At 41.1% G+C, this 13125-nt stretch overlaps 1 protein-coding gene across 4 annotated transcripts in view; it reads left to right on the forward strand.

Annotated features, from left to right (window-relative positions):
• The window catches only part of ZFYVE26 (zinc finger FYVE-type containing 26), a 77189-nt gene that overhangs the window by 13685 nt on the left and 50379 nt on the right, over nt 1-13125 (forward strand). For all 4 annotated transcript variants that reach the window (XM_070417798.1, XM_070417817.1, XM_070417807.1 and 1 more), the window contains exons 10-14: nt 2001-2204; nt 3375-3986; nt 4232-4318; nt 6276-6344; nt 7466-7605. In XM_070417798.1, the coding sequence (XP_070273899.1) occupies nt 2001-2204; nt 3375-3986; nt 4232-4318; nt 6276-6344; nt 7466-7605 (1112 nt within the window). The remainder of the gene's footprint in view (nt 1-2000; nt 2205-3374; nt 3987-4231; nt 4319-6275; nt 6345-7465; nt 7606-13125) is intronic.

Below are 13125 nucleotides of genomic sequence, written 5' to 3' on the forward strand. Positions count from 1 at the left end.
GTGGAACCATCTCAAGAACCACTAGGATACCCTCATGCCAAGGAACAGAATTAGGAACTGCCCTCGGAATTCGCAGCATTATCTCTGGCAATATTTATGCAACTCTTGGCAAGTCTCTCCATTCTTCATACGCTTTCTCACAGCACACTTTGTGTCTACCCTCTCTCTCCCATAGCTCCCTCATACTCTATTGAACACATAAAGCAGTTTAGATGAAGACTTGCATGAAACAATAGTAAAGTCTTGTTTTAATCTTAGATCTTGGCTTAAAAATAAAGTCCCCATTAACAAGCTCTTTTGCTCTCAAAAATGGTATCATGGTGTAGTCACAACCTGCCACACAGGTCCTGGGACCTTTTGCTTTGAGAGAAACAAACCTTCCCAGATGGCAGTAGATGTTGCTCAGCCTAGATATTACTTAGATTGACCTTGAGAAAGGATGTACCATTAACTGGAAAACCTGTGTCACTGCATTCTATATTTTTTTCCAGGAAGGTAGGCAACTTGTTTAACAGATTTCCTAAAGGAACTGGAACTTTCTGTTTACAGACAAGTACAAAAGGGCTTCCAAAGAAGTGGTTTAAATCCGATCCCTGGTGACCCACCAGGACACACTTAGAACTGATAAAAGGTGAAAGAGGAGCAATAATAGGTCTGGGACTAGGGTGAGGCAAGAGAGGCATCTGGGGCACAAAATTTAAGGAGCCGCTCACTCTCAGGGTTGTGCAGTGCTTGCAAGTCCCGGCCCAGGGCAATAATGCCACGTAGAGGCCAGGGGCAGGGAACAATATTGATCTCATTCTGTTTCTACCTGACTTTGGTAAATCTGATCTTCCTATAAGAAGTAATTACTAGGAAGCCTATACACACGGGCATTTATTGCACTATCCTAGTAGCAAAGCATTCCTAACTACTGCAGTGCCCTGCCCCAGTAGAATTGTATGCAGCCATCAGAAATGTAGTGTCTGAAGAAGCATAATCAAATGCTTATACTATCATTTATTTTTAAGAAGTAGGAAAATTGAATAGTATAGAAAATGTCATTACTCTCAACATGCACACGTATATGCTAAATTATCAAAGGGGTTAAAACAGATTGTTAATGGTTGTGTTTAGCTGGTAATATCATGGGTTATATTTTCTTCTTTTTCGCTTTGCTACATTTAATGCCTTTTCTTTGAGAAGGTTGCACTTTTACTATGAAAAGGATTCAAGCCAGGTTAAGATGTTTAGAGACCCTCAACTATTATGATGCCTTCTCTTTCTCTTCAATTTTTTTAAATGAGAAATTATAAATTATTAAACAAGCACAAGGAATTTCAACAGCATTTGTGTTTTCCCCCATGATGTCTACTTCAGTGCTTTCTTAAAAATAGCATTTTTTGCCTGGCCGGCACGCCTCAGGAGTTCACAGTTCAATTCCTGGTCGCAGGCTTGATTCCTAGTAGGTGGCATGCAGGAGGCAGTCAGTCAATGATTCTCTCTCATCATTGATGTTTCTATCTCTCTCTCCCTCTCCCTTCCTCTCTGAAATCAATAAAATATATGTATTTTAAATGTATATCAACTTTTTTTTCCAAAGAAATTTTGTTGCCTTTGCTCTCATTACTCAATCTATACACACTTTAAGCCTGCCTCTTGGATAATGTGGCACTAGGTAGACTAAACATATTTCCCATACCTCCTCTAAACATTTACTTTAAGTTTTAATTTAAAAAAAAAGAAAAAAGAAAAGAAAGAACAAAATGTTAAGAAATATAAGGAAAAGACTTGTTAAATAGCCATGAGGGCTGCATTAGAGAGACATGTAGAGGGAGGCCGGTGGGAAAAAGGAAATGGAGGGGACTGAACGCTGATGCTGTGGAGGAAAAAACCTGGGAGGGACGCGGATCAAACTGGCGGAAAGGAGAGAGCAGTGCAGCGTCTCTGGTCCGGCCATGCTTGCTGCTGTCCTGAAAGAACCAGCTCTGAAGTGCTGCCTGTTCCTCTCTCCCATTCAGTCTCAGCGGGTGCTCCGGGCCCTGAGCACCTGAGCCAGTGCCAGAACCTGACACTCTACCGGAGCTTCTGTGCCATGAAGTATGCCATCTATGCCCTTTGTGTGAACTCACACCAGCACACCCAGTGCCAGGAATGCAAAGACAGTCTCTCAGAGGACCTGGCTGTGGCTGCAGAGCCAATGAATGATTCCGTCCCCCTCTCAGGTACAGAAACCCCTCCCCCCCAGTCCCTGCTGCAACCTGTTCCACCAGGATTGAGGAGGTGGCCCTTGGTTTTATTATGCCCAGGAATAATTTCATCCATTAATCAGCCTTCGTTAATCGAAGAGACATAGAGAAAGCAAGTGATTTGCCTAAGTTTTAATGGAGTCTGATCACCTGGTGCATTGTTTTCCAAATGCTTTTCCCCCCCTATAATCTGCAATAAAAATAGCATTTCACATCACACTTCAGTTTGCACCTAAGTATATAATCTGTGTGTTTATATATGTATGTGTATATGTGTAGGTAAGTGATATACAAACTAAACTTTTGAGAAACGATATATTCACCCTTCCAAACAGAGCGCACTCTTGATTATTTTTCTGTTGTATGATATTTCTTTTTTTTAATGCAGCCTCTAAGTCAGGGGTGGGGAACGTCCAGCCCATGGGCTGTATAAGGCCCACAAAATCATTTGTCTGGCCCTGCCAAGGCATGAGGGGTGAGTTAATTAAATGTTTGACCGAATTTAGCAGGCTGGTTTTTAAGTTGATAATTTTGCGTGGCCCGCAAATGATGTTATAAATATCCAAATGGCCCTTGGCAGAAAAAGGTTCTCCACCCCTGCTCTAAGTCAATGTCATGGATCACAGCTACAGTGTGAAAGAACCTATTTCCTATCCTTTCTCATTTTTCTTAATAACTTACGTTTAACTTGCCTTGTGTGACTGCTGGTCAGTTCTCTCTCTCTTGTAGCTTTGGGATGGACCTTCTCCTCTGAGCATGGTCATTTTTGACCAGTGAGTATTTCTTAAGAGATCTAGGTAGCCCTTGATCTTCTTTAGTATAACAATGAGTGAAAATGGAATTGAGGAGTAAGGAGCCTATTATGGAGTGCTTGTGAGAGATGAAGAATAATGTAATATTTAAAAAGCAGAAACAAAATAACAAGTGTTCAGTGAGCTGTACTTCTAATTAACGTACAAACTCTGCAAATCATGAAAAGACGTTGATGAGGAGTCTCTTATTCTTCTTTCTGACTGTAACTGCAATTTCTTTAGTCATTAAAACATAAATAAATGAGTTAAAGTTGTGTGAATGTTTGAGTCTGGCAAGTAATGTTTCTAAGGTCTGCATTTTCTCTGCCCTCTTCTCTGATACATGCTGCTTTAGGTGCTTCAAATCTCTTCTCAACATACCTGGCCAGGTGTCAGCAGTATCTGTGCGGTGTTCCTGACTCTTTGCGCCTGGAACTTGTAGAAAACATCTTCTCATTGCTCCTCATGACCTCTGCCGATCTTCACCCAGAGCCTCACCTGCCCGAGGACTATGCTGAGGAGGATGACATTGAGGGGAAGGACCCATTAGGTTTGGGGTCTCCACCAGAGAGCCCTCAGCACATAGCACAGCCTGAAAGGAAGTCAGAACGGGGTTCCCTGGGAGTCCCCAGGAGCCTTGCTGATACACTTCAAAGCTGTCTGAAGACAGAGCCGAAAGACAGTTCCCCAGAGCCTCACGGGCACAGCTTTTTGGACCTGGAGCACCTTACCAGTGGTGTCAGCGGGTTCCTGGCTGATGAGTTTGCAATGGGGGCCTTCCTCAGGCTCCTCCAGGACCAGCTGGAGGAGCTCAACAGCCACAGTCCCCCTGAGGACCTAACGCTGCCAGAAGGCCAGAACTGCCCGGAGAGCAGACATGGGCCACAGAGCCGCCTGCACCGGTTTTCTAAGGTTCTCTCTGAGGCCCAGTGGAGATACAAGGTGGTAACAAGCAACCAGAGCTCAGGTGAGAGGGGGCAGCAGAACCAGTGGGTCCAGAAAGTGAGGAGGGAGAAAACCCCCAGGAATGTGGGAGAGAGTGAGGACGAGTGCATGGGAGTCACTCCATAACTCAAGGCATAAACATAGCAACTCACGTCAGAACCAGGCCTCAGAGCCCAGTCCAAATCTTCCCCTACCTGTTACACCACGAGGTGGGTCAAAGCAAAATTGATCTCTCTGCTGCCTTACCCATTGGGTTTGCTGTTTCAGAGGAGCAACCTTTCCGAAGATACCGGCCCATCGCCACGTGGCACCCTAGTCTCCGCCGGGGTCGTCGGACACGAAGGAGCCGGGCAGGTAATGGATGGGCTCTCCTCATGCCTTATTCCCATGCACAGGCAAGTGGCATACTGCCTCTTGTCTAATATTCTGTAAGATAAAGCCCATGGTACACACACAAAAACAAAAGTGATCTAAGCTTATCGTAGTCCCACTCCACCAAGGTAACCCTTGCTAATAGTTTCCTTCTAGAAATTTTCCACACAGTGCAAGTATATATATCATTTCTTGTATTCAGATGTGTCATTGAGAACTAACTTTTTTCACTGATGTCCTTTTATATGTCTCATACTGTATATTGACAACTGACTTTTTTCTCTTATTTTAAAAGCTGCTTAATATTCCATTGTTATATGTACCCTTTTGTGGGCACTTAAGTTGTTTCCAGTTTTTTTACTAATATAAACAATGCTACAGTAAACAACCCTGTATATATGTCTGTGCATACTTGTGTTAGTATAGCTATAGGATAAGACCCTAGCAGTAGAATAGCAAGGTCAAAGATACGTGGAAATAAAGATTTACCAAATTGCCTTTAAAAAAAAAAAAAAAAAGATGAACCAGTTCACATTCCCACCAATGTTTATGAGTGCCTGTTTGCACACACATTCATTAAAAATGAGTATTATCAGATTTTTTCAAATCTGGGCCAATATGATTATACAGCAATGTTTATCATTGTTTTAATATTAGCTTTTAGTTTAAGGTTGAATGTCTTTTATATATTTATTGGCGATTTACATTATTTCTGTGAGCTGCCTATTCATGTCTGAGGTCCATATTTTCTGTTGAGTTCATCTTTCTTATTGACTTGTAAGAAGCTTTTTATACATTATGGGTAATATTCTGTCATTATGTGCTAACTTTTTTTCCCTTCATTTTGTCTTTTGAATTTGAATTTTTCTTACAGAATTTTATACAGGACCATTATACAGGTGTGTTAAATTTTTAGATAATAAAATTTCCATTATGATTTTTGGTGCTGGTTTTTAAATAATTAACAGGGAATTCATAAGAGTTTCCTATGTGCTAAATAACACGAGGTATCTTGAGGGAAGTGAATGAGGCTTACATCAGGACTTTGCCTTCAAAGGATTGATAATGTACCTACACAGACAGTATACATGAAACACTTAAACTGCACGGAGGCATTGCCTGGAAACAAGCTGTCTCTAGGAGAGAGCAGCATTGCCTACAGAAGTCAGGGAAACAGGTTTTATGGAAAACATGGCTCCAGAACCAAGCTCAGAATGAGAAGGCTCCAGCAGTGGCAATGAGAAAAGTGAACATAGTGGGTAGAATGGAGGATATTATGAGAGAAACCTGGAAAATGTCAAGGCTGAGTTGCTAAGGTCCTTAAGCTGCTCAGTTAATTGGTTTGAGTCAAAGGCTTGCATCCACTTGACACATCCACCCCAAGAATGCACACACCATCTTTCCTACAGCTGTGTGTCCTTTCCAAATGGTGAGCCAAGCAGATGCCCTTGCGTAGGGCTGGCATTACCCTGGGGTGACCACCCTAGGAAGAGTGAGCTTCCATTCGCTATGAAGAGCCATGTTGAGAAGGAGCTTTTCCACGAGGGCACTAAATAACGGGGTCTTTAGCATGAGAACAGCTTTTGCTATGTTAAAAAAAACGTGTGCCCTCCTTTGCACCCTCCTACTTTCTAGTCATATTGACAGTGCTTAGCGAACAGACAGGTCGCTGACCCCTAGGAGTAACTTGAAAGCCCTGGGGCTCTGAGACCCACATGTTGGAACCATTGGTATAAGCTGCTACCCAATGAGCATTGGCGCCATATTAAGCCCACCCTTCACCTTTAGTCTGTAGGAACTTGCATTTTGCTGTAGAAGCAGTAGATATGGTACTTTTTCCTTTCACTCTACCCAGATCTTGATTTTCAAGCCAACTTCTCACTTTCTACATTTTAAGGAGTTGATGGTTGATTTTCTCTCTTCTTCCTATCACCTCTAGATGGCCGGGACAGAGGTTCCAATCCCTCCCTGGAAAGTACAAGTAGTGAGCTGAGCACAAGTACTTCAGGTATGGGGGTCCCAACCAGCTGCCAACTTCAAGCAGCTTTGCCCTGATACGAAGTTGCCACACACCCTGGTGTAGAAACCTGGACTGAGCAGTTCTTGTGTTTTTAATCCTCATCCAAGGGTATTTTTCCATTGATTTTTTAGAGAGAACACAAGAGAGAGGGAAACTTCAGTGTGACAGAAACACATTGATTGGTTGCCTCCTGCACTAGCCCCGACCAGGGCCCGATCTGGGGAGGAGCCTGCAACCAAGGTACATGCCCTTGATTGGAATTGAACCAGGACTCTGCTATCTGCAGGCCCACGCTCTATCCACTGAGCCAAGCCGGCTAGGGCACAGTCTTATTTGTAAGATAAATAAGTCCTGGGGATGTAACATACAGCATGGTGACTATAGTTAACACTACTGTATTGTGTATTTAAAAGTTGCTAAGAGTAGATTTTTTTTTTAATATATTTTATTGATTTTTTACAGAGAGGAAGGGAGAGAGATAGAGAGTCAGAAACATCGATGAGAGAGAAACATCAATCAGCTGCCTCCTGCACATCTCCTACTGGGAATGTGCCCACAACTCAGGTACATGCCCTTGACCGGAATCGAACCTGGGACCCTTCAGTCCGCAAGCCGACGCTCTATCCACTGAGCCAAACCAGTTTCGGCAAGAGTAGATTTTAAAAGTCTCAAGAAAATTTGCAACCATGTGTGATGATGAAAACTAAACTTTGGTGATCATTTCACAATATATCAAATCATTATGTTGTACTAGTATACCTAAAACTAATACAATGTTATATGTCAATTATATATCAATTTTTTTAAAAAGAAGTTTGGTTCTGCCCATGGCCAAACAGATTTCAGTAGGGAAAGGGCTGTGTCACTATCAGTCAAGTTACCCATTAGCAGAGAGAAACAGGTGAGTACCTAAGAATGTACTTAAGTATTATATTCAAACATGATAGCATTAGGTTTGCCCTTCAATTGAGGGAAAATCAATACCCACTTACACACCTTTTTAAAAAAGAAACTATTTGAAGATAAAGAGTTTGGTGGGAGGTTACAGCAGTATAGTTTTTCCTCAATTTCTGTTGCTTCCTTGGCCCCCACCTTCTGTGTCCCAACAGAGGGAAGTCTGAACATCATGTCTGGAAGGAATGAGTTGCAGCCCCAAACTCAAAGTTCATTCATCCCCATGATGTTCTCCCCACCTGAGTCGCTGCTGGCATCCTGCATCCTCCGGGGGAACTTTGCAGAAGCCCATCAGGTAAGGGGCTGGGCAGCTGGTGTCAGTAGCCTGGGCCTCACCTTTCATAGAAAAGAATGTGAAGTCCACCTCTAGGCATCTGGAACCTGCTGGGCCTCAGGCAGAGCTGGATACCTGTGCAACCAGAGCCACTTGGGAACATTAGCGGGGCCACATCCAGCAGGAGAAACAGGAGAGAGTTTCCATGTACAAGGCCCAGTCCCCAGCATTGCAGATTTCAAGACCCAGATTGGAGGAGGTTTAAGCTGTTGAAGCATTGGTTTGTTTTAACATAAATCGTGTTTAACAAGATGAAATATTTAGCTACAACCTCACTGTTTCAAAACATGGAAATAATTTTGTTTCTTTCCTTATAAGCCTTCTCTGAACACATACATGTTTTTAGTAGTTAAAAGTCATGATGCAGACAATGTTTAATAAGAAATAGAATGCCAGTTCAATATACAAGTGTAGGGGCTGCCAAACTAAACTCTTCGTGTTGTCGAGGGATGAGCGCAAGAAGAAATCAGAAAGACCTGCCCTCTCTGAGCTTCTGTATCGTCACTTAAAAATCAGAGTTAAATATAATACCTGCCTGTCCTACCTCATGGGGTTGTTAAGAGGATTCTGTACAAGCTGTGAGAAATATAAGAATCCTCTGCTATTGTTTAAATTTAATAGCATGAAAACCTACCTTTCTAATTTTTTAAACTTCATTGGTATATTTATCACACTGTGCTCGTCCCTTAACATGCAGGTCAGAATTTTTCTTTCATTTTAGTTCAGTTGTTGAAGAATAAATCAAGGATAAAATCTAGGTGATAGGAGAATTTTTGCGTAGCTTCCTCTGGTCATTTTCGGTTCCATACTTTAATGACAGTGGTAACTCTGACCCCCCAGGGAGGATAGGACCCTCACCAGCCTTTGTTACACCCAAATCCAGAGTTAAGTCAACTGTGAGCCCCTGATCCTTTACCCCTAAATGTCCTCACTTCCGCTTCCTTTCCTGGACCCTTGATTTTTTTTTTTTTAAATGAAAGTCACCTTTTTAAAATATATATATATTTATTGATTTCAGAGAGGGAGAGAGAGATAGAAACATCAATGATGGGAGAGAATCATTGGTTGGCTGCCTGCTGCACACCTCCTCCTGGGTATCAAGCCCACAACCCGGGCATGTGCCTTTAACCAGAATCGAACCTGGAACCCTTCAGTCCACAGGCCAGTGCTCTATCCACTGAGCCAAACTGGCTAGGGCTTGAATTTTTTTAAAATAAAAGCTTTATTTTTTTAACCTGGTTACAGAATAAGCCATGCATATTACAAGTAAATACCAAAGGTATTTTTTTTTTTTTTTTTTTTTATATATTTATTTTTTTTTTTTTTAATTTTTCGCTTAAAGTATTACAAAGGGTATTACATAAGTATCCTTTCCCCCCCCCCTTGACAAACCCCTACCCTCCCTTACCCCCCAGTGTCTTATGTCCATTAGTTATGCTTATATGCATGCATACAAGTCCTTCGGTTGATCTCTTACTCCCCTCCCTCCTGTCCCCCAACTCTCTCTGGCCTTCCCACTGCAGTTTGACAATCAGTTTGAGGCAGCTCTGCCTCTGTATCTATTATTGTTCAAAAGTTTGTAATGGTCTTTATTATCCATGAATGAGTGAGATCATGTGGTATTTTTCCTTCATTGACTGGCTTGTTTCACTTAGCATAATGCTCTCCAGTTCCATCCATGATGTTGCAAATGGTAGGAGTTCCTTCTTTTTAACAGCAGCATAGTATTCCATCGTGTAGATGTACCACAGCTTTCTAATCCATTCATCTACTGATGGGCACTTAGGCTGTTTCCAGATCTTAGCTATGGTGAATTGTGCTGCTATGAACATCTGGGTGCATATATCCTTTCTGATTGGTGTTTCTGGTTTCTTGGGATATATTCCTAGGAGTGGGATCACAGGGTCAAATGGGAGTTCCATTTCCAATTTTTTGAGGAACCTCCATACTGCCTTCCATAGTGGCTGCACCAGTCTGCATTCCCACCAGCAGTGCACAAGTGTTCCTTTTTCTCCACATCCTCTCCAGCACTTGTCGTTTGTTGATTTGTTGATGATGGCCATTCTGACAGGTGTGAGATGGTACCTCATTGTTGTTTTGATTTGCATCTCTCGGATGATTAGTGACTTTGAGCATGTTTTCATATGTCTCTTGGCTTTCTGAATGTCCTCTTTTGAAAGGTGTCTATTTAGATCCTTTGCCCATTTTTTGATTGGATTGTTTATCTTCTTTTTGTTAAGTTGTATGAGTTCCCTATAAATTTTGGAGATTAAGCCCTTATCAGATATGACGTTGGCAAATATGTTTTCCCACGAGGTGGGTTTTCTTGTTGTTTTGTTGATGGTTTCTTTTGCTGTGCAGAAGCTTTTTATTTTGATGTAGTCCCATTTGTTCAGTTTCTCTTTAGTTTCAACTGCCCTAGGAGCTGTATCAGTGAAGAAATTGTTTTGGCATATGTCTGAGATTTTGCTGCCTTTGTATTCTTCTAGAATTTTTATGGTTTCCTGTCGTACATTTAAGTCCTTTATCCATTTTGAGTTTATTCTTGTGTATGGTGTAAGTTGGTGGTCTAGTTTCATTTTCTTGCATATGTCTGTCCAATTTTCCCAACACCATTTATTGAAGAGACTATCTTGGCTCCATTGTATGTTCATGCCTCCTTTGTCAAAAATTAATTGAGCATATTGGTTCGGGCTAATTTCTGGACTCTCTATTCTATTCCACTGATCTATATGCCTGTTCTTGTGCCAGTACCAGGCAGTTTTGAGAACAGTGGCTTTGTAATACAGCTTGATATCTGGCATTGAGATCCCACCTACTTTGTTCTTTCTCAGGATCGTTGCAGCTATTCTGGGTCTTTTTTTATTCCAGATGAATTTTTGGAGAGTTCGTTCTAGATCTGTGAAGAAGGCCATTGGTATTTTAATGGGAAGTGCGTTGAATGTATAGATTGCTTTGGGTAGTATGGACATTTTAATGATGTTGATTCTACCAATCCAAGAACATGGTATGTTCTTCCATCTGTTTATGTCTTCCTCTATCTCTTTTTTCAACGTCCTGTAGTTTTCTGAGTAGAGGTTTTTAACCTCTTTAGTTAAGTTTATTCCTAGGTATCTTAATTTTTTTGGTGCGATGGTAAATGGGATTGTTTTTCTGATCTCCCTTTCTGAAAGTTCACTATTGGTGTATAGAAATGCCTCAGATTTCTTGGGGTTAATTTTGTATCCTGCTACATTGCCAAATTCATGTATTAAGTCTAGTAGCTTTTTGATGGAGTCTCTAGGGTTTTGTATGTATAATATCATGTCATCTGCAAATAAGGACAGTTTTACTTCCTCTTTTCCAATTTGGATGCCTTTTATTCCTTCTTCTTGCCGAATTGCAATGGCTAATACTTCCAGTACTATGTTGAACAGGAGTGGTGAGAGTGGGCATCCCTGTCTTGTTCCTGTTCTTAGGGGAAATGGTGTTAGTTTTTGTCCATTGAGTATGATGTTGGCTATGGGCCTGTCATATATGGCTTTTATTATGTTGAGGTATGATCCTTCTATTCCCACCTTTCTGAGAGTTTTTATCAAAAATGGGTGTTGGATTTTGTCGAATGCTTTTTCTGCATCAATTGATATGACCATGTGGTTTTTTTCTTTCAATTTGTTTATGTGATGTATCACATTTATTGATTTACGGATGTTGTACCATCCTTGCATCTCTGGGATGAATCCTACTTGGTCATGGTGTATGATCCTTCTGATGTACTGCTGGATCCGATTTGCTAAGATTTTGTTGAGGATTTTGGCATCTATGTTCATGAGGGATATTGGCCTGTAATTCTCTTTCATTGTGATGTCTTTACCTGGTTTTGGTATTAGGGTGATGCTGGCTTCATAGAATGAGCTTGGAAGCGTTCCTTCCTCTTGAATTTTTTGTAGTAGTCTGAGGAGGGTAGGTTTTAGTTCTTCCTTGAATGTTTGGTAGAACTCCCCTGTGAAGCCGTCTGGCCCTGGGCTTTTGTTTGCTGGAAGCTTTCTGATGACTGCTTCAATTTCTTCCATAGTTATTGGCCTATTGAGGTTTTTAGATTCTTCCTGATTGAGTTTTGGAATGTTGTATTTTTCTAGGAATTTGTCCATTTCCTCCAGGTTGTCCAGTTTGTTGGAGTAGAGTTGCTCGTAGTATTGTTTAACAATCATTTGTATTTCTGTGGGGTCTGTTGTTATTTCGCCTCTATCATTTCTGATTTGGTTTATTTGGGACCTCTCTCTTTGCTTCTTGGTGAGCCTGGCTAGGGGTTTGTCAATCTTGTTTATCCTTTCAAAGAACCAGCTCTTGGTTTCATTGATTTTCTGTATTGTTTTTTTGGTCTCTATTTCATTGATTTCTGCTCTAATCTTTATTATCTCCTTCCTTCTGCTCACTCTGGGGTTTTCTTGTTGCTCTCTTTCTAATTCTTTGAGTTGTAGAGTTAGATGATTGACTACCATTTTTTCTTGTTTTTTGAGATAGGCCTGTAGAGCTATAAACTTTCCTCTCAGGACTGCTTTCATTGTGTCCCAGAGGTTTTGGATTGTTGTGTTTTCATTGTCATTAGTGTCCAGGATGTTTTTAATTTCTTCTTTGATGTCATCGGTAACCCAATCAATATTTAATAACATGCTATTCAGCTTCCAAGTGTTTGAGTATTTTGGGTTGGTTTTATTGTAGTTTATTTCTAACATTATGCCATCGTGGTCTGAGAAGAAGCTTTTTATGATTTCAATCTTCTTGAATTTGTGGAGACTTTGCTTGTGACCCAATATGTGGTCTATTTTTGAATATGTCCCATGAGCACCTGAGAGGAATGTATATTCCGCAGCTGTGGGGTGAAGTGTTCTGAAGATGTCAATTAAGTCCATCTGATCTAGTGAGTCATTTAGGATTGCTGTTTCTTTGCTGAGTTTTTGTCTAGTGGATTTATCCAGTGATGTCAGTGGTGTATTAAAGTCCCCTACTATGATTGTATTGTTGTCGATCTCTCCCCTGATATCTTCCAGAAGTTTTCTTATGTATGTGGGTGCTCCTGCATTGGGTGCATATATGTTTACCAGGGTTATATCTTCTTGTTGTATTGATCCCTTTAGTATTATGAAGTGGCCTTCCTTATCTCTGGTTATGGCCTTCACTTTGAGATGTATTTTGTCAGATATAAGTATTGCTACCCCAGCTTTCTTTTCCTTTCCATTTGCGTGAAAGATATTTTTCCATCCCTTCACTTTCAGTCTGTGTGAGTCCCTTCTAATGAGGTGGGTCTCTTGTAGACAGCAGATGTATGGGTCATGTTTTTTTATCCATTCAGCCACTCGATGTCTTTTGGTTGGAGCATTTAGTCCATTTACATTTAAAGTTATTATTGAAAGGTATTTGTTTGTAGCCATTTCTTTTTTGTGTGTGTGTATGTGGCTGTTTTCTTTCTGAGCTTGATATTTCTTCTTTTTACACCAGTCC

Source organism: Myotis yumanensis, unplaced genomic scaffold, assembly GCF_028538775.1.
Source record: "Myotis yumanensis isolate MYYU_CA2020_CCGP unplaced genomic scaffold, mMyoYum1.0.hap1 SCAF_1, whole genome shotgun sequence".
NCBI classification, from domain to species: domain Eukaryota; kingdom Metazoa; phylum Chordata; class Mammalia; order Chiroptera; family Vespertilionidae; genus Myotis; species Myotis yumanensis.